General features: G+C 42.4%; 1 protein-coding gene across 2 annotated transcripts; it reads right to left on the reverse strand.

Moving 5' to 3' along the window:
- Positions 1-691: 691 nt before the first annotated feature.
- Positions 692-8110, reverse strand: LOC124010353 (prosaposin receptor GPR37-like). 2 transcript variants are annotated; one of them, XM_046322833.1, is made up of 2 exons: positions 7932-8110; positions 692-1973 (listed from the first exon to the last, which is right to left on the reverse strand). In XM_046322833.1, exons 1-2 carry the CDS (start codon positions 7965-7967, stop codon positions 1137-1139), a joined length of 873 nt encoding a protein of 290 aa, XP_046178789.1. In that variant the 5' UTR covers positions 7968-8110; the 3' UTR covers positions 692-1136. The 2 variants fall into 2 exon arrangements, with proteins under 2 accessions (XP_046178789.1, XP_046178710.1); XM_046322754.1 differs by having other exon boundaries at positions 6497-8062.
- Positions 8111-19158: the final 11048 nt, after the last annotated feature.

Below are 19158 nucleotides of genomic sequence, written 5' to 3' on the forward strand. Positions count from 1 at the left end.
TTGTCCCCATGTGCAGTTGCAAACCATAGTCTGACTTTTTTATGGCGGTTTTGGAGCAGTGGCTTCTTCCTTGCTGAGCGTACTTTCAGGTTATGACGATATAGGACTCGTTTCACTGTGGATATAGATACTTTTGTACCGGTTTCCTCCAGCATCTTCACAAGGTCCTTTGCTGTTGTTCTGGGATTAATTTGCACTTTTCGCACCAAAGTACATTAATCTCTAGGAGACAGAACGTATCTCCTTACTGAGCTGTATGGCGGCTGCGTCGTCCCATGGTGTTTATACTTGCGTACTATTGTTTGTACAGATGAACGTGGTACCTTCAGGCATTTGGAAATTTCTCCCAAGGATGAATTTGTGTTCTACAAATTATTTTTTACCTGAGGTCTTGGCTGATTTCTGTTGATTTTCCCATGATGTCAAGCAAAGAGGCACTGAGTTTGAAGGTAGGCCATGAAATACATCCACAGGTACACCTCCAATTGCCTCAAATTCTGTAATTTAGCTTATCAGAAGCTTCTAAATCCATGACATCATTTTCTGGAATATTCCAAGCTGTTAAAAAAGGCACAGTCAACTTAGTGTATGTAAACTTTTGACCCACTGGAATTGTGATACAGTGAATTATAAGTGAAATAATTGATATGTAAACAATTGTTGGAAAAGTTAATTGTGTGATGTACAAAGTAGATGTCCTCACCGACTTGCCAAAACTATAGTTTGTTAACAAGAAATTTGTGGAGTGGTTGAAAAACAAGATTTAATGACACCAACCTAAGTGTATGTAAACTTCCGACTTCAACTGTATATAAACACAATTTGAGTAAACCGAGACATATGTTCACCAGAGTTTACGTCAATTAAATTCAAAGTCAATTCAGGAAATTAAGTGAACATTTAGAATAGGGCGTGCCCTCTAAACTCCTAAATGGTTGGGATTCAAACATTTACTAATCCTAACTGTAAGGGTCTCCCAGACTCAGATTAAGCATATCCCCAGACTAGCTAGCATCATGGAGTAAATTTAATCCGGGTGCCGGGAAACCAGCCCAATAGGTTTACAGTCCGATCTCTTGACCTCTTCCCAGGGCAGTTGTAACATCTGATGGAGGTCAATGACCTTTTGACCCTTCTTAGCAGTGGGTCGCCGCAGTGGTGTATGAGGAGGATGCCTCCCTGTGGACGGTGCTGAAGGGCGACAGCTCCAGGTCGGTAGTGGTGCACTCGTGCTCGTTCTCCTCACTGGTAGTGGCGGAGGTGGAAGATCTGGGCGGGCCACACTCGTCACAGCAGCAGCAGCAGCAGCAGTCCAGGAATGCCCGGCTGAAGGGCTGGCACAGGCAGAACAGCAGGACAGGTGTCACTGCCGATTTACAGAACAACAGCAGCTGGCTGACCAGATGGAGAATGTCCAGGGTCCGTCTGGGAATACCCGCCGCCATGTAGACAGTGACGATGTTGCAGATGTTCTCTGGGATGATGCAGAAGCCATAGAGGATGGCCAAAGCCACAACTGTGCAGTTCATCTGGCTCTCCTGATGGATCTGTTTCTTGTTGCCGCGCACACAGGCCCGCTCGGCCTTCCGGATCTTACAGGCGGTCACCAGGGAGCTGCCAATGGTGAACAGCGTGGGTAGGCAGAAGTAGCAGCCAAAGTACCACCAGAGGCGAGCACCATCATAGGTCAGGCCCAGCATGTAGAGCGTGTCAGGGAGCTCAGTGGAGATACGAACCACGCAGCGCTGGCAGGGCGTCACATCCGGAGGCTCGCCATCTTCAGTGACCAGCTGGCGGATCAGGAGCTCTGGCAGGGCCAATAGGAGAGCCCCGATCCAGATAACGGCCAGCTTGGCGGCCGTGGAGGCACAGTTCTCAATCATCTCATAGTACATCTGGACGTTGTTGGCAGCGCGGAAGCGGTCGATGCACAAAGCGCACAGGGTAAAGGTGGTAACCCCCAGGGAGGCGACCTGGAAGGACAAAGAGAAGGGAGAAGGTAAGATACTATCCAGTTAATGTGTTATTACTGCACATTACCAATACAGTGAGATATATTTTGTTTTTGATTGAGAAACAAGTATAGAAAATGTATCCAGTCTCCAGATACTTATCCTTATTGTATAGCACCTTGGGAATCTGGATAATATACCAAGGCCCCAGAGCCACGTTGCTCTCTGAAAATACCAAAAGAATGTGTCCACTGTAAACCATCCATGTTTTAAAGACCGCTTGGAACAAGTTTCAAATGACAATGGTACAGCACAGAATAATAGACGTCAACAGGTTTAGAGAGAGGGAGAGACATCTTCCATGAAGAGGTTCTGTTTTGACAGCTCTCTTACTGGAGAACTCGAATGTCCACACTTGTTTTAATAAATGACAAACAGATTTTTCTGTCCTTCATCGCACACTAGATCCTCATTTCCCATACTGATGTTTGAAAGTAGCCATGAGTAATGTGTTATGAGTGATACTGTTTTAACGAGACTCCATTTGTATGTCAAAGGGTGAACTTTAGACTTACATTTATTTTTAGAGCAACAGCTTATAACATCGGTGACTTTGTAACGTGATAAAAGAGCACAGTGTATCGTGCTGTGTGCGAGGGAGACCAGTTGCAGTTCTCGATGGTTACAGTATGCAGTTCTCATTTCATAGCCTAATCGAGTTATGGACTTGGCAAGAGAGCCAGCTTCTATTCATGATTGAATATCTCAATGCAATATCTCTATCCCTACACCCAGATCTTCACTATGCTCCATTCTTTTGCTATCACAATACAGCCACAAAACTGTTGCAAATGTGGTTGCTTCTTACTAATACACATAGAACTCGGAGACAGCAGATGTGCAGTTTACATTGAGTGTTGTCTTCTAGACTGTGCAGTAGTGATATGTTCTTTTGTTGCTAGGCGTGATCATTGTGACTGCCTCCTTATGGGCCTTGGCAGAGGAAGGTGTAAACACAGGAGCCAGTGCCTGAGCCAAATAAGTTGTGAGTACTGTCAGACGTACAGGGGCAGGCTCTGCAATTCACTGCACTGTATGGGTTTTGACTGACAGCTGTTCTTAACTTGAGCACCCCTACATGACAAGAAGTTGACCCCATCCCTCCCTCTAATTTTCTGGGTGAGGGAATGCTTTAAATGAAGAGGAATCTATGTATTTTGAAATCTGAGACAGTTATTATATTTTATTACGTTATTATAATAAACACCGCTTTGATGTCATACAAGCAAGCCAGACACTCTAAAATTCAAATGTGCACTTCATATTTCCATGTTATAAAACTCATGTCATATCATGTCATGTGAATGTTTATGGTCACTATGTTAAATGTACAGTTACAAGATGACATGGCGTCATACCCTGGATTGTCCTGAACAAAATGAGCCTTTGTTTGTTATCAGGAGAATAGAATTATGGTAAGATTTGCCAAATGGATGGCGGGGGAGAGCTTTGTATGCATCTCTGTCTGTGGAGTAAAGGTGGTCGGGAGTTTTTTTTTCTCTGGTTGCACGTGACATTTAAGTTTGCCCGCATTAAAGTCCCCGGCCACTAGGAGCGCCGCATCTGGGTGAACATTTTCTTATTTGCTTATGGCCTTATAGAGTTGGTTGAGTGCGGTCTTCATGCCAGCATCGCTCTGTGGTGGTAAATAGACGGTGACAAATAATATAGTAATATAGTAATATAGTAATATATATATAATATATCTCTTGGTAGATAATGTGGTCTACAGTTTATCATAAGGTACTCTACCTCAGGCAAGCAATACCTCGGGACTTCTTTAATATTAGACATTGCGCACCAGCTGTTAATGCCGGGCAGGCCTTGTGTAACTAACCTCTGTCACCTTTGTGTCCATAATGACACATTTTCATGTGACTGAGAGTACTTCAGTTGCCACAGGAACCATTAGAATTAATGTCCCCACTGTTTCTGTAATTACGCTCCATTAAATGCTTGATTACAGAGTCACTTAACATAATGAGGATGCCGCTGCCGCTATGCATTTAATGTTCTTAGCATGAAGGTAGGCGACTCAAAGAGACTTAAAGTGCTAGGTCTGGGACTGTGGTTTTAAAATGGCCTACAGGCCGGCAGGTAGCCTAGTGTTTAAGACCATTGGGCCAGTAACCGAAAGGTTGCTGGTTTGAATCCCCGAGCTGACTCAGTGAAAAATCGGTCGATGTGCCCTTTGGTAAGGCTCTCAATTGCTCTGCATTAGAGTGTATGTCAAATGTAAATGTTGGACTTACAAACTCTGTCACTAAGCAGCTTACAGACATATTTGGATTGTTTGGGTCTTTGTGTCGTGGTTTATCTGTCTTGTTGTCATCATGTACGATATGTACGCCCGGGCAGATGTATTTAGCCACCCGTGGAATCTTTTAAATCTAGATGATTTCCTCTTCTAAAAGGAGTGTGCTTCCTTCTCCGGGTAAATAATTAACACATTTCCCATGAAAGGCACTCAGGACCCGCAGTATGATAGTGAACCCCTGCAAGATTCATCCATCTTACACAAAGTACATTTCTCTGACTTGTGAGAACAGACAGACTGGTAAAAGGCAGGAGATTAAGTCAAAGAGGTCTGTGGAAGAGGAGAGGATTGGACTGTATAAAACAGAGACAGGTACACCAAGTCCTAGGGTTTTGCACTTGTGGAGATCTGAAAGGATTGGATAGGTATAAACATTAGGGAAAATTGCACCTAGCCTATCAAGGACAACGTGGGTCCGTCAATGTGTTGATTATACTCATACAATCTCATCAGATCTGTGTTTATTCTAATCAAAGCTACTTTCACCAAGAAAGTGCATAGCTGTTGAGGTGCATCGTTTTTACGGTGTGGCCTTATTCACAGTTTATTTTGCAAACTGAATCAGGTGTTCCAAGTTCTTGGAATGCATAAGATCTAGGGCAGGGATTGTCAACTAGATTCAGTCACGGGCTGATTTTTTTCTTGAGCGGTTGGTCGAGTGGCCGGAACATAATAATAAATAATTTATAAACTGCAAATTGACCGCAAGAAACTCAAACATATATGTTTGAATAAAACGTAATCATTTTTGTGTACCATCTCTATATGTGTGAGAATACTTGGGAACATATTTCTTAAGTTAAAATCACTTGGAACTGATTTACTGGTGTTTTTACTGTCTTTAATGTCCTAATTTCTGTTTACTTAAAAAATGTTTTGCTCAGAAAGCTTTAGTTACCTATGCTATGGCCACAATATATATACTTTAATGTGTGTTTAGATTTGTGTAACTCTGTAAAACATGTTATTTTAGAGGCTATGCACAATGTCTATGTGATCCCTCAACACCTAATTTGACCATTGTATATTTTGCAATAGATGGCTGACAAAAGAGCTGCCTTACTGCTGAAATAGACATGGTAAATTGATGCAATATGAGGTGTGGGTCTGTGCAGTAATTACTGACGGCCACTGTCTCATTGTTTAGACTAGAGAGAAAGTAGGACTGTAACCCTATCGCTCACCATAGATTGCCTAGTGGCATTTACTTCTGAATCTAGCCAGTACACTATGTTAAGAATTTACAAAACATGATATGCTAAGAATTCTAATTTGTTGTGGCTAATGTTAGCAAGCTGGCTAACGTTAGCTAGGCTAGGGGTAAGCATTAAGAGTTAGGTTTAGCTAAAAAAAAAAAATTGTCATTTAGCAGACGCTCTAATGCAGAGCGACTTACAATTAGGGTGCCTTGAACAAGGGCACTCTGGCAGGTGATTCACCTAGTCGTCTCAGGGATTCAAACCAGCATCCTTTCGGTTACTGCCCCAACGCTCTTAACTGCTAGGCTACCTGTGTTAAGTGTTAAGTTTAGGGGAAGGGTTAGCTTACATTCTAGTTGCAATGTAGCTAAACATTTGTAAGTGGTTAAAAGTTTCTTATTAGCTAAAATGCTAAAGTTGGCCATGGTATGATTCAAACATGCAACCTTTGGGTTGCAAGACATTTGCATTATATGGGGCGGCAGGGTAGCCTAGTGGTTAGAGTGTTGGACTAGAAACCAGAAAGTTGCAAATTCAAATCCCCGAGCTGGCAAGGTACAAATCTGTCTTTCTGCCCCTGAACAGGCAGTTAACCCACTGTTCCTAGGCTGTCATTGAACATCAGCATTTGTTCTTAACTGACTTGCCTAGTTAATTAAAGGTAAAAAAATATATCTGTATGCCTGATCTACCACCCTCCTTTATTTTTTGCCTTAAGTAACCTTCAGTTTCATGTAACCATACCAAACGTAACATATCATACTAAATTCAGTGGCCCAGATTTACTATGCTATGTCTAGTTTATGAGACCAGACTGTGCACATAATTGAGCACAGATCATTGCATGTCATATGAAGTACCTACCATGCCGAATAGAATGTAGATATGACAAGTGACAGAACAGGGACCTCACTGCAACACCCAATCATAACACTCACTCGAGTAACACAATAGCTAGTGGGAATTACCTCAATATAGGGGATGATTTTACAGGAGAACTCCCCCAACAACCAGTTCTTGGTTAGTTCATGGAATATCACCAGCGGCAGGCAGAAAAAGATGACAACAAAATCCCAAAGGGCGAGATTGGCAAGAAGAGAATTTGAAATACTTCTCATGTAGTAGTTGTGGCACACAATGCACATGATTGCCATGTTCCCAATTATTCCAACAGTAAAAATGATGACTGAAATTATCATGTAGGCATATGATTCTGCTGTTATGGGGTAAAAGTTTGTATTGACATATTTTCTCTTTGTTTGAGGATTGAGAGGAATCAGTGTGGTATAGTCCTGGAGGTCTGGCAAAGTGAACTGTTCATAATCACTGGCATCAAATGGCAAGTCTGTTGACTGGTTCTGGGCCATAGGTTTAGGCAGCGGTTTCCACATGGCCAACAGTGCATCCAAAGACGCATCTGACAGCATGGTTGGCTCACTTATTTTGTTATCTTTCTTACTGCCATCCTTCACATTTCTTCTCCGACGGCTTACGGTCCCTCTTTTGTGTCTGCAGATCCGTTTGTGCTCGTTACGGTGGTGTCCTCCTCGCGTGCGTCTCATGGAGGGGTTTAAATGACCATATACAAAATCCCGCGTTTCCATGGTTGCATGCTGCTCGGTGTCCAACTTTTCCACCTCGAGGCTCTCTGACTTTCCATCCTCGAGTAACGTAACATAATCGGTTCCATTTGAAGAATGGCCTTTGCGCACTATTTCTCTTTCCTTCATAACTCTTTTCATATTAACAGTCCCATTCATGTTATCCACCCATGTCCTAACCACATCCCAAGACGATGCACTTGAGGTATGCACCCTTTTACTGTCCATTTCGTTGACAACTCTGCCATACACAGAGTGCCAACTCTGCCTACTATTGGTTTTGTTTACGTTCCCGTTAGTGACGGCATACTCATGTCTCGGAGTAACATTTGTCTTTGTCTTCTCCCGGTGTATGTGAGTGAAAACAACCTCTCTACAAAGTGAAAAGCACAGTAATCTCAATAGTAGTACTAGCATTGTGTATCCTAAAACACGCGACAATAGGGGCTTGTATTCCAAAGTGATGTATCCATTGATGTTTAGGCTACCAAATCGGAGACGACAGAACCAACGTCAAACCTCAATTCACAAGTTTCAAACATTGTTCTTTGACAGCGTCATTCAGTAGTTGTCAAACCCTCGTGCAATTAGATAAAGTGCACTAGGCAATTGTCAGGTGCTTCTCAGAATTCAACGTGGTCTCAGAGCATTTCGTATTATTGCAGAGGGAAGTTCAGCAACGTTTCTTTCTTAACCCTGTGTACGAAGTGTCCTTGAATCTCGGCACTGCCTCTATGAAGATTGTATAGATTGTAAAAGATTTAGGTGGCCACAATATCGCATTTCCAAATCCAAATCATACCCGTCTAAAGTCTGCAGTTTCCTGGTGAGATAGCATGTCCGAATAGCACCCTGGGTAGTTACTGGTACCCTCAGGTCCGGGGCGACGAATCAGAGATGGAGTGCGTTATTGTCGGGGACGTGCCAAGCTCAGTCTGGAGCTGCACACCGCTTGTGATATGAACATGCGGAGAGATCAGAGAAGAGAAGGGCTCCCCTGGAGGCCTGACAGGCCTCAGAATCATTGAATTTAAAAGGCATTTCACGGTTGCGCGTATTGGGGCGCTCGGTTAATGAATGCACTCATTGTCTTCTTTTTTTTTTTTTACTAAACAGGTTCCCCTGGTATCAGCGATGTAAAAAATACCAGCGTACTATTCGATACTTCTATATTCATGTGGATGATACCATGATTGTGGATAATTCTGAATTAATCATAAATAATAATGAATGAGAAAGTTACAGAGTCATAAATATCATACCCCCGAAAATGCTAGCGCCCCCCCCCCCTCCTATTGGTAATGGTGAGATGTAAGGTAAGCATGTTTTGGGGGTATGATCTTTGTGGCTCTGTAACTTCTTTCTCATCATTATTTACAAGTAATTTAGGATTATTCGTAATCATGGAAGCATCCACATGAATCTAGATTTGTTCAGAAACATATTTTATTTTTATTTACAATAAAAGTGACTCCAAAATGACACAATACATTATTTACCATTGATTTCGATAGTGCACAAAATAATCTGACACACAACCAAAACAAACTGCAAATGCATTCAACAAGTTTGTCGCGTCACAAGCTTGATGTAGTCATTGCTTGCTAGGAATATGGGACCAAATACTAAACCTTCGACTATTTTAATACAAATACTTTTGGTACCCTAAAATGGGGGAACTATGTACAAAAAGTGCTGTAATTTCTAAACGGTTCACTGACATGGATGAAAATATTAAAAGCAACAAAAAATGTGTCACTGTCCAAATACTTTTGGATCTCACTGTATATTATTAAACAATTACCATCCCGTCATTTATAAGGCCATGTATAAAAATGATGGGCAGGCCATTATTTTGGCTATGCCCCCATGGGATGACAATGCCCTCATCCATAGGGCACGAGTGGTCACTGAATGGTTTGATGAGCGTTTTCCACCACCATCAATAAAACACCAAATTATGACATTTCTCATGGAAGAATGGTGTCACATCCCTCCAATAGAGTTCCAGACAATTGTAGAATGCATGCCATTGTGCATTGAAGCTGTTCTGGCTCGTGGTGGTCTGAAGCCCTATTTACACAGTTTATGTTGGTGTTACCTTTATTTTGGCATCTATCCAAACATGGATGACATGTCTGGTAAGTAGGCAGGCCATGGAAAAACTGGGACAATTTCAGCTTCCAGGAATTGTGTACAGATCCTTGCGACATCGGGGCGTGCATTATTTTGCTGAAGCATGTGGTGATAGCAGTGGATAAATGTCACGACAATGGACCTCAGGATCTCTTCACGGTATCTCTCTGCATTCAAATTTCCATCGATTAAATGCAATTGTGTTCGTTGTCTGTAGCTTCTGCCTTCCTATACTAACCCCACACGACTCTATACACGTGGTCTGCGGTGTGAGGCCGGATGGACGTCCTGCCAAATTCTCTAAAACAATGTAAGAGGCAGCTTATGGTAGAGAAATTAACATTAAAATATCTGGCAACAACTTTGGTGGTGGACATTCTTGCAGTCAGCATGCCAATTGCTGGCTCACTCAAAACTTAAGATATCTGTGTAATTGTGTTGTGTGTCAAAACTGCACATTTTAGTGTGTTATTGTCACCAGCACAAGGTGCACCTGTGTAATGATCATGCTGTTTAATCAGCTTCTTGATATGCCACACCTGTCAGGTGGATGGATTATATTGGCAAATGACAAATGCTCACTAACAGAGATGTAAACAAATGTGTGCACAACATTTGAGAGAAATAAGCTTTTTCTGCATATGGAACATTTCTGGGATCTTTTATTTCAGCTCATGAAACATGGGACAAACAATTTACATGTTGTTTTTATATTTTTGTTCAGTTGTTCAGTTGAATTCTGAATTCAAAATTGATTAATTGATTGTGTAATTTTGTCCGCACCGATCTACACAAAATATGCCATAATGACAGTCTTTTTTGGAAATTTTAACTCATTTATTGATAATTAATTACAGAAATATCTCATTTGCATAAGTATTCACACCCCTGAGTCAATACTTTGTAGAAGCACCTTTGGCAGTGAATACAGCTGTGAGTAAATCTAGGTAAGAGCTTTCCACACCTGGATTGTGCAACATTTGCCCATTATTCTATAAAAAATGATTCAAGCTGTCAAATTGGTTGTTGATGATCGACAGACCCACACTTTCAGGTTTTGCTACAGATTTTCAAGTAGATTTAAGTCAAAACTGTAACTCAGCAACTCAGGAACATTAACTGACTTCTTGGTAAGCAACTCCAGTGTAAATTTGTCCTTGTGTTTTAAGGTATTCTCCTGCTGAAAAGTAAATTCATCTCCCAATGTCTGGTGGAGAGCAGACTGAACCAGGTTTTCCTCTAGGATTTTGTCTGTGCTTAGCTAAATTCCGTTTATTTTTTATCCAGAAAAACTCCCAAGTCCTTTAAGGATTCCAACCATATCAATAACATGATGTAGCCACCACTATGCTTGAAAATATAGACAGTGGTACTCAGTAATGTGTTGTATTGGATTTGCCCCGAACGTAACACTTTGTATTCAGGACAAAAAGTTCATTGCTTTGCCACATTTTTTGCAATATTACATTTTGAAAACTGGATGCGTGTTTTGGAATATTTGTTATTCTGTACAGACTTCCTTCTTTTAACAGTCAATTAGGTTAGTATTGTGGAGTAACTACAATGTGTTGATTCATCCTCAGTTTTCTCCTATCACAGCCATATATATATACTGTACATACGTACATTGAGTATAAAAAAACATTAAGGACACTGTACAACACTGAATATGTCACACATGGATCTGTTTCACTTGTCCTTGTGCTTGTCTCCACCCCCCTCCAGGTGTCGCCCATCTTCCCCACTTATCCCCACTTACCTGTGCCAATTTGTCTTGTTTGTTCCAAGTCTACCAGTGTTTTGTGTCTCAGCTCCTGCTTTTTCCAGTCTCTCTTTTCTCGCCCTCCTGGTTTTGACCCCTGCCAATCCTGACTCCGAGCCCGCCTGCCTGACCACTTTACCTGACCATGACCCTGAGCCTGCCTGCCGTCCTGTACCTTAGCCCCTACTCTAGATTACCGACCTCTGTCTGACCCTGCCTGCCGTCCTGTACCTTTGCACCACTTCTCAGGATTATCAACCCCTGCCTGCCTTGACCTGTCGTTTGACTGCCCCTGTTGTTACAATAAACATTGCTACTTCTACACAGTCTGCACTTGGGTCTTACCGGAAACAATTCAATGCTATATCTTCAGACTACATGTTCCCTCATAACACCTTCCTAATATTGAGTTACACCCCCTTTAGCCCTCAGAACAGCCTTCATTCATCGGGGCATGGACTCTATAAGGTGTCGAAAGCGTTCCACAGGGATGCTGTACCATAACGGTTCCCATAGTTGTTTCAAGTTGGCTGGATGTCCTTCGGGTGGTGGACCATTCTTGATACACATGGGCAACTGTTGAGCATCAAAAACCTTGCAGCGTTGCAGTTCTTGACACAAAGCGGTGTTTAAATCTTTTGTCTTGTCCATTCATTCTCTGAATCGCACAAATACACAATCCATGTCAATTGTCTCAAGGGTTAAAAATCCTTCATTAACCAGTCTCCTCCCCTTCAGCTACACTGATTGAAGTGGATTTAACAAGTGGAATACATAAGGGTTCATAGCTTTCACCAGGACTCACCTGGTCAATCTATGTCATGGAAAGCGCAGGTGTTCCCAATATTTTGTACACTCAGTGTAATATAATATACATACAGTACCAGTCAACATTTTGGACACACCTACTGATTCAAGGGGTTTTCTTTATTTGTACTATTTTCTACATTGTAGAATAACAGTGAAGACATCAAAACTATGAAATAACACATGGAATCATGTAGTAACCAAAAAAGTGAACAGAAATCAAATAGTACTTTAGATTCTTGAGAGTAGCAACCCTTTGCCTTGATAACAGCTTTGCACACTCTGTGCCTTCTCTCAACCAGCTTCACCTGGAATGCTTTTCCAACAGTCTTGAAGGACTTCCCACATATGCTGAGCACTTGTTGGCTGCTTTTCCTTCACTCTGCTTTACAACTTATCCCAAACACGAGAGGGAGAGAGAGAGATCTTGAGCAGATAAGCTCCCACATTTTTCAGCATGTTTAAAAAAATTGATAGATTTAGAGTTAGACAAACTTAGATTTTTTGGCTGGGACAATCACAGGATGCTACCCTAAACAACATAACCTTCACTCCAAATAAAAACTCAAAACCTACAACCTGATTTTGGACCAAATTACCCGGAATGCTTTCTACACTCAAGGATTGTAGAACATTTGAACATCTTGGTCATGTTCTGTTATAATCTCTACCCGGCACAGCCAGAAGAGGACTGGCCACCCCACATAGCCCGGTTCCTCTCTAGGTTTCTTCCTAAGTTTTGGCCTTTCTAGGGAGTTTTTCCTAGCCACCGTGCTTTTACACCTGCATTGTTTGCTGTTTGGGGTTTTAGGCTGGGTTTCTGTACAGCACTTTGAGATATCAGCTGATGTACGAAGGGCTATATAAATAAATTTGATTTGATTTGATTAGTCCCAAACTATAGAGCAAATGCACTTGGAAACAAACAGAAACTTGAAGACACCATCCAACAGGGAACTGAGTGATTAATGCTTAGTCTGAAGCTAGTTTATACTTTCAAAAGCCAATAAAAATATATTACAATGACATATTTTACTTTATAATGACTGAAAGTTACCAAGCTTGCTAGGACAAAGAGATACAACTTAAATTAGCACTGACGTGTGAAACGATAGGTGTCGAAGCCTTTGAGCCCGACAAATGCAGGCTACCCCACTGAAACCCAGAGGCGTTGAAGCCCCTCCTGTGGTACAGAGACTGGCATTTTCTACAAGAAATCTGCCTCCAGAAATAAAAGCTTATTCCAAGTGGGTGTGGGACATGCTCAATTTGCCTGCTGCACTGCTGCTTGGATTCCACTTGTTGATCTTTTCACCGTCTGTCCTGGTTGTCTCCCCCCTCCTCTCTCCCAAGCCTTCGCTCGCCTACAGCACACAGGCATTGTTGGGGCGACTCTGAACATACAATGGCTAGCCCCAAGTCATTATATATATATATTTTTTTTTTTTTTTGTGCATTTTGCTATTTGCCTCATCACTCCTGCATGCTTTGTTTACTATGAACTTTCCTTACCCAACTGTGGGACTGACTATTTTTGTTCCCACACTTGGGACTCTGACTCGATTGGTTACACAGTCTTTTGGCCTCCCATCCCATTCTCACCACCTCTAGCCGGCTTTGTATTCATGTTACCTGATGAAATTGCTGTACAATATGATCTTGTTGCCATTTGATGCACATTCAGATGTCAAAACTTAGCACTGAAGAGCTCTCCCTGTCCTATGCCGTGCCTTGATTGTATTACTGTTGATGATATCTGGAAATGTGCATGTACACCCTGGCCCATCTACTGTTGCTAGCCCCAATTCTGACTTGTGCTCTGATATCTGCTTCACAGATTTATGCTCTCGTAAAAGCCTGGGTTTCTGCACTTTAACACGAGAAGCTTATTACCTAAAATGGATCAATTGAAAGTGTGGGTTCACAGTTCCAATCGAAATGTGTTGGTCATTACTGAGACGTGGTTAAGGAAGAGTGTTTTTAATACTGATGTTAACCTTTCTGGTTACAACCTTTTTCGGCAAGACAGATCTTCCAAAGGCGGGGGAGTGGCAATCTTTACCAAGGATCACCTTCAGTGCTCAGTTGTCTCCACCAAGTCTGTCCCCAAACAATTTGATTTGCTGGTTTTAAGTATTACACTTTCAAATAGCTCTTTGTTTTGCTGGGTGCTACCGTTCTCCATCAGCACCGGCCTATACCCTACCTGCCCTAAGCTCTCTCCTGGCCCCTTACACTAAGTCTGAATTTGTCCTGCTAGGTGACCTAAACTGGGACATGATAAAATCACCTGACCAAGTCCTAAAGCATTGGGACTCCCTAAATGTTTCACAGCGTATTACCAATTCCACAAGGTATGACTCCAAACACCCAGAAAACATCTTCTTGATGTTATCCTCACAAATAATCCTGATAGGTATCAGTCTGGTGTTTTCTGTAAGGACCTTAGTGATCACTGTTTTACAGCCTGTGTTCGTAATGGCTGCTCAGTGAAATGACCTGTCCTGATTTGTCGTAGACGCTTGCTAAAAAACTTTAATGAGCAAGCCTTCCTTTATGAACTGGCCTCTGTAAAATGGTATAGAATCAGCTTGATCCCCTCTGTTAGACACTTGAACCTTCTTTTTTGATATTTTCAGTGGTATTGTTTTAACAAACGCCCCCATAAAAAAAGAGAATTAAAACAGGTTCAACCCCTGGTTCAACCGTGATCTTGCAGAGTTACTCCACCTCAATAATTGCATTTGGGGAAAGGCTTGGCACTCAGGCTGACTGGCTCTCGTTCAGGCAAATGAGAAACAAGTGCACTCAGGCTTTCCGGAAGGCCAAAGTTAGTTACTTTAAGGAGCAGTTCTCTCTCTGTGGGTCTAACCCCAAGAAGTTCTGGAAAACTGTTAACGAGCTCCGTTCCTTTTAATTTCTAAAGACAAAGGAATTGTCCTGTTGGAATATTATTGTAGATTTATGATAAAAACATCCTAACGATTGATTATATACATCATTTGACATGTTTCTATGAACTGTAATGGAACTGTTTTGACTTCACGTCTGAACTAAGTGCCTGCGCTTGGATTTGTGAACTAAACGCGCAAATAAAAAGGAGGTATTTGGACATAAATGATGGACTTTATCGAACAAAACAAACATTTAAAGTGGAACTGGAATTCCTGGGAGTGCATTCTGATGAAGATCATCAAAGGTAAGTGAATATTTATAAAGCTATTTCTGAGTTTTGTGTCACCTCTCCTTGGTTGAAAAATGTCTGTATGTTTTTCTGTGGCTAGGTGCTGACCTAACATAATTGCATGGTGTGCTTTCGCCGTAAAGCCTTTTTGAAATGAAACACTGTGGCTGGATTAACGAGTAGTTTATCTTTAAAATGGTGTATAATACTTGTATGTATGTTTGAGAAATTTTAATTATGAGATTTCTGTTGTTTTGAATTTTGCGCTAGCGTCCCACATATCCCAGAGAAGTTAAAGACCTAGAGAATAAACCCTCCTCCTCACAGCTGCCCATGTCCCTTAAAGTTGATGTTGTGGTTGTTACTGACAAGAAGCACATTGCTGAGCTCTTTAATCACCACTTCATTAAGTCAGGATTCCAACATTTCCTCATCTCCCACCCCTTCTAATGTGACTATCCCCGATGCTTCTCTCTCTCTTTTTCCCCTGACCCACAACAAAGTATCTCCCTGCAGGCAGTCACTGTGTCCGAGGTGCTAAAGGAGCTCCTAAAACTTCACCCCAAAAACCAACTGGGTCAGATGGTTTAGACCTTTTCTTCTTTAAGGTTGCTGCCCCTATCATCGCCAAGCCTATCTCTGACCGTTTTAACCGGTCTCTCCTTTCTGGGGAAGTTTCCATTGCTTGGAAGGCAGCCACAGTTTGTCTTTTATTTAAAGGGGGAGATCAAGCTAATCCTAATTGTTATAGCCTATTTCTATTTTTCCCTGTTTATCAAAAGTGTTGGAAAAACTTGTCAATAATCAACTAACTGGCTTTTCTTGATGATAGTATTCTCTCTGGTATGCAATCTGGTTTCCGCTCAGGATATGGATGTGTCACTGCAACCATAAAGGTCCTCAATGATGTCACCATTGCCCTTGATACTAAGCAATGTTGTGCTGCTATTTTTATTGACTTTGCTAAAGCTTTTGTTACGGTAGACCATTCCATTCTTGTGGGCCGGCAAAGTGACTTGGTTGGTGACTCTAAGGGGTCTTTGACCTGGTTTGCTAACTACCTCTCTCAAAGATTGTAGTGTATAAAGTCAGAACATCTGCTATCTCAGCCACTGCCTATCAACAAGCGAGTACCCCAAGGCTCAATCCTAGGCCCACGCTCTTCTCAATTTACATCAACAACATAGCTCAGGCAGTAGGAAGCTCTCTCATCCATTTATATGCAGATTATATAGTGTTATAGTCAGCTGGCCCCTCCCCAGATGTTGTGCTAAATGCTCTATAAAAAACCTTTCTTAGTGTCCAACAAGCTTTCTCTACTCTTAACCTTGTTCTCAACACCTCCAAAACAAAGGTAATGTGGTTTGGTAAGAAGAATTCCCCTCTCCCCACAGGTGATTACTACCTCTGAGGGATTTGAGATTGAGGTAGTCACCTCATAAAAGTACTTGGGAGTATGGCTAGATGGTACACTGTCCTTCTCTCAGCACATATCAAAGCTGCAGGCAAATGTTATCTGGACATGGTTCCCTGTAATTGTAATCGCTCCGCTTTCACTCCAGCTGTCAAACTAACCCTGATTCAGATGATCATCCTAATCATGCTAGATTATGGAGTCATCATTTACAGATCGGCAGGTAAGGGTGCTCTCGAGCGGCTAGATGTTATTTACCATTCAGTCATCAGATTTCCCACCAATGCTCCTTAAAGGACACATCACTGCACTCCACACTCCTCTGTAAACTGGTCATCTCTGTATACCCGTCGCAAGACCCACTGGTTGATGCTTATTTATAAAACCATCTTAGGCCTCACTCCCCCTTCTCAGAGATATCTACTGCAGCACTCATCCTCCACATACAACACCCATTCTGCCAGTCACATTCTGTTAAAGGTCCCGAAAGCACACACATCCCTGGGTCGCTCATCTTTTTAGTTCGCTGCAGCTAACGACTGGAACAAGCTGCAACAAACACTCAAAACTGGACAGTTTTATCTGAATCTCTTCATTCAAAGACTCAATCATGGACACTCTTACTGACAGTTGTGGCTGCTTTACGTGATGTATTGTTGTCTCTAACTTCTTACCCTTTGTGCTGTTGTCTGTGCCCAATAATGTTTGTATCATGTTTTGTGCTGCTACCATGTTCTGTGTTGCTACCATGTTGTGTTTCTACTATGCTGTGTGATCATGTGTTGCTGCCTTGCTATGTTGTTGTCTTAGGTCTCTCTTTATGTTGTGTTGTCACTCTTGTCATGATGTGTGTTTTGTCCTATATTTATATTTTATTTATTTAAAATCCCAGCACCCGTTCCTGCAGGAGGCCTTTTGGTAGGCTGTCATTGTAAACAATAATTTGTTCTTAACTGACTTGCCTAGTTAAATAAAGGTTAAATGAATAAATAAATAAATACATCTCAATTGGGTCGAGGTCGGGTGATTGTGGAGGCCCGTTCAACTGATGCAGCACTCCATCACTCTCCTTCTTGGTCAAATAGCCCTTACACAACCTGGATTTGAAAAACAAATGATAGTCCCACTAAACTCAAACCAGATGGGATGGTGTATCGCTGCAGAATGCTGTGGTAGCCATGCTGGTTAAGTGGGATTCTAAATGAATTCTAAATAAATCACAGACATTGTCACCAGCAAAGCACCAACACACCATCACACCTATTTGGCTTGAGAAAGCTGCAGTAAGGGACCAGTTCCGTCGCTCTCGCTGAAAGGCTGAGGGAGACTGAGCCTTTTCTGAGTGCAGAGGACCCCGTGGACCAGAAGTGGGCATCTATTAGCTCAGTGCTCTATCAGGCAGGGGCCCACTCCATTGGCTATAGAGGTAGGAAACATCAGGACTGGTTCAATGAGAACTCTGACACCATCACAGCCTTACTGGACAATATGCACAAAGCGCACAGGGCTACTCTCAACAGCCCCACATCTGTTACCCTTCACAAGCAATGGCGTGCATTGAGCAAGGAAGTGCAATCAACCTTGCGTGCTCTGCAAAACTAATGGTGGACGAATAAAGCACAGGAAATCCACATTTATGCAGACAAAAATGACATGCACAATTTCTACAACTCAACTAAAGCTCTTTCTACAACTCAACTAAAGTTCTCAACTAAAGCGCCTTCTTTTGAAGGACCAAAACCAGATCCTGATGAGGTGGACTGACCACTTTGAAGCACTACTCAATCAGCATTCTCCTACAGATTACTTCATCCTGGCAGAACTACCTGTCCGTCCACCCATTCAAGACCTCAACCTTTCGCCAACCTTACAAGAGGTGGTATCAGCTATTCGTTCCATCAAGAACAACAAGACTCCTGCTGCTGACGGCTTCCCGGCAGAACTACTTAAGAAGGGAGGTTACTTCTGCACCAGAACACTCCACCAGTACATCACTGAGGTTTGGATCGGGAGATCATCCTCCAACAGTGGTGGGATGCAAATATTGTCACCATCTATAAGAATAAGGGTGACAAGTCCATCTGCGGCAACAGCCAAGGATATCCCTTCTGGCTGTTGCCGGCAAGGTCCTGGCCAAGGTGATGCTACACAGGCTGGTCAAAAACATCACAGAGGAAATGCTGCCAGAGTCACAATGCGACTTCAGAAAGAACAGGAATACGGTCGACATGATATTGACGGCACGGTACGGCAACTCCAGGAGAAGGGCCGTGAACAACATCAGGACCTTTTCGTGGCCTTTGTCATCCTCTCCAAGGCCTTCGACACTGAACAGGGAACTACTATGGGGCTTTCTATAAAAATGTGGCTGTCCAGACAAATTTGTCAACATTCTTTGCCAGTTCCATGATGGGTTGATGGCTTGGATGGCTAGGAGGGCAGGTGTCAGTGCCCTTTGAAGTAAGCATCGGTGTGAGGCAGGGGTGTGTGCTGGCACCGGTATTCTTTAACATCTTCATCCTATGTGTCACCCAGCTTGAGGACAGCAGTGGTGTTGCGGTGGACTTCAGGCTGAATGGAAACCAATTCAACATCATGAGGCTCCAAGCAACCACCAAGGTTTTGACAGAGCCGGTTCTTGATCTGCAATATGTTGACGACTGTGTTGACGACTGTGCTCTTATGGCCCACACTCCGGAAGTTCGTCAGTCCGTCCTTGTAGCAGT

Source organism: Oncorhynchus gorbuscha, linkage group LG01 (genome assembly GCF_021184085.1).
Source record: "Oncorhynchus gorbuscha isolate QuinsamMale2020 ecotype Even-year linkage group LG01, OgorEven_v1.0, whole genome shotgun sequence".
Taxonomy (NCBI): domain Eukaryota; kingdom Metazoa; phylum Chordata; class Actinopteri; order Salmoniformes; family Salmonidae; genus Oncorhynchus; species Oncorhynchus gorbuscha.

Excerpts from the sequence above, each read along its gene's own strand:
- LOC124010353 (XM_046322754.1), bottom strand. The coding sequence starts at position 7,546 with ATGCTAGTACTACTATTGAGATTACTGTGCTTTTCACTTTGTAGAGAG. Across the intron at positions 1,974-6,496 it reads AAATCATCCCCTATATTGAG|GTCGCCTCCCTGGGGGTTAC; the intron begins GTAATTCCCACT and ends TTGTCCTTCCAG.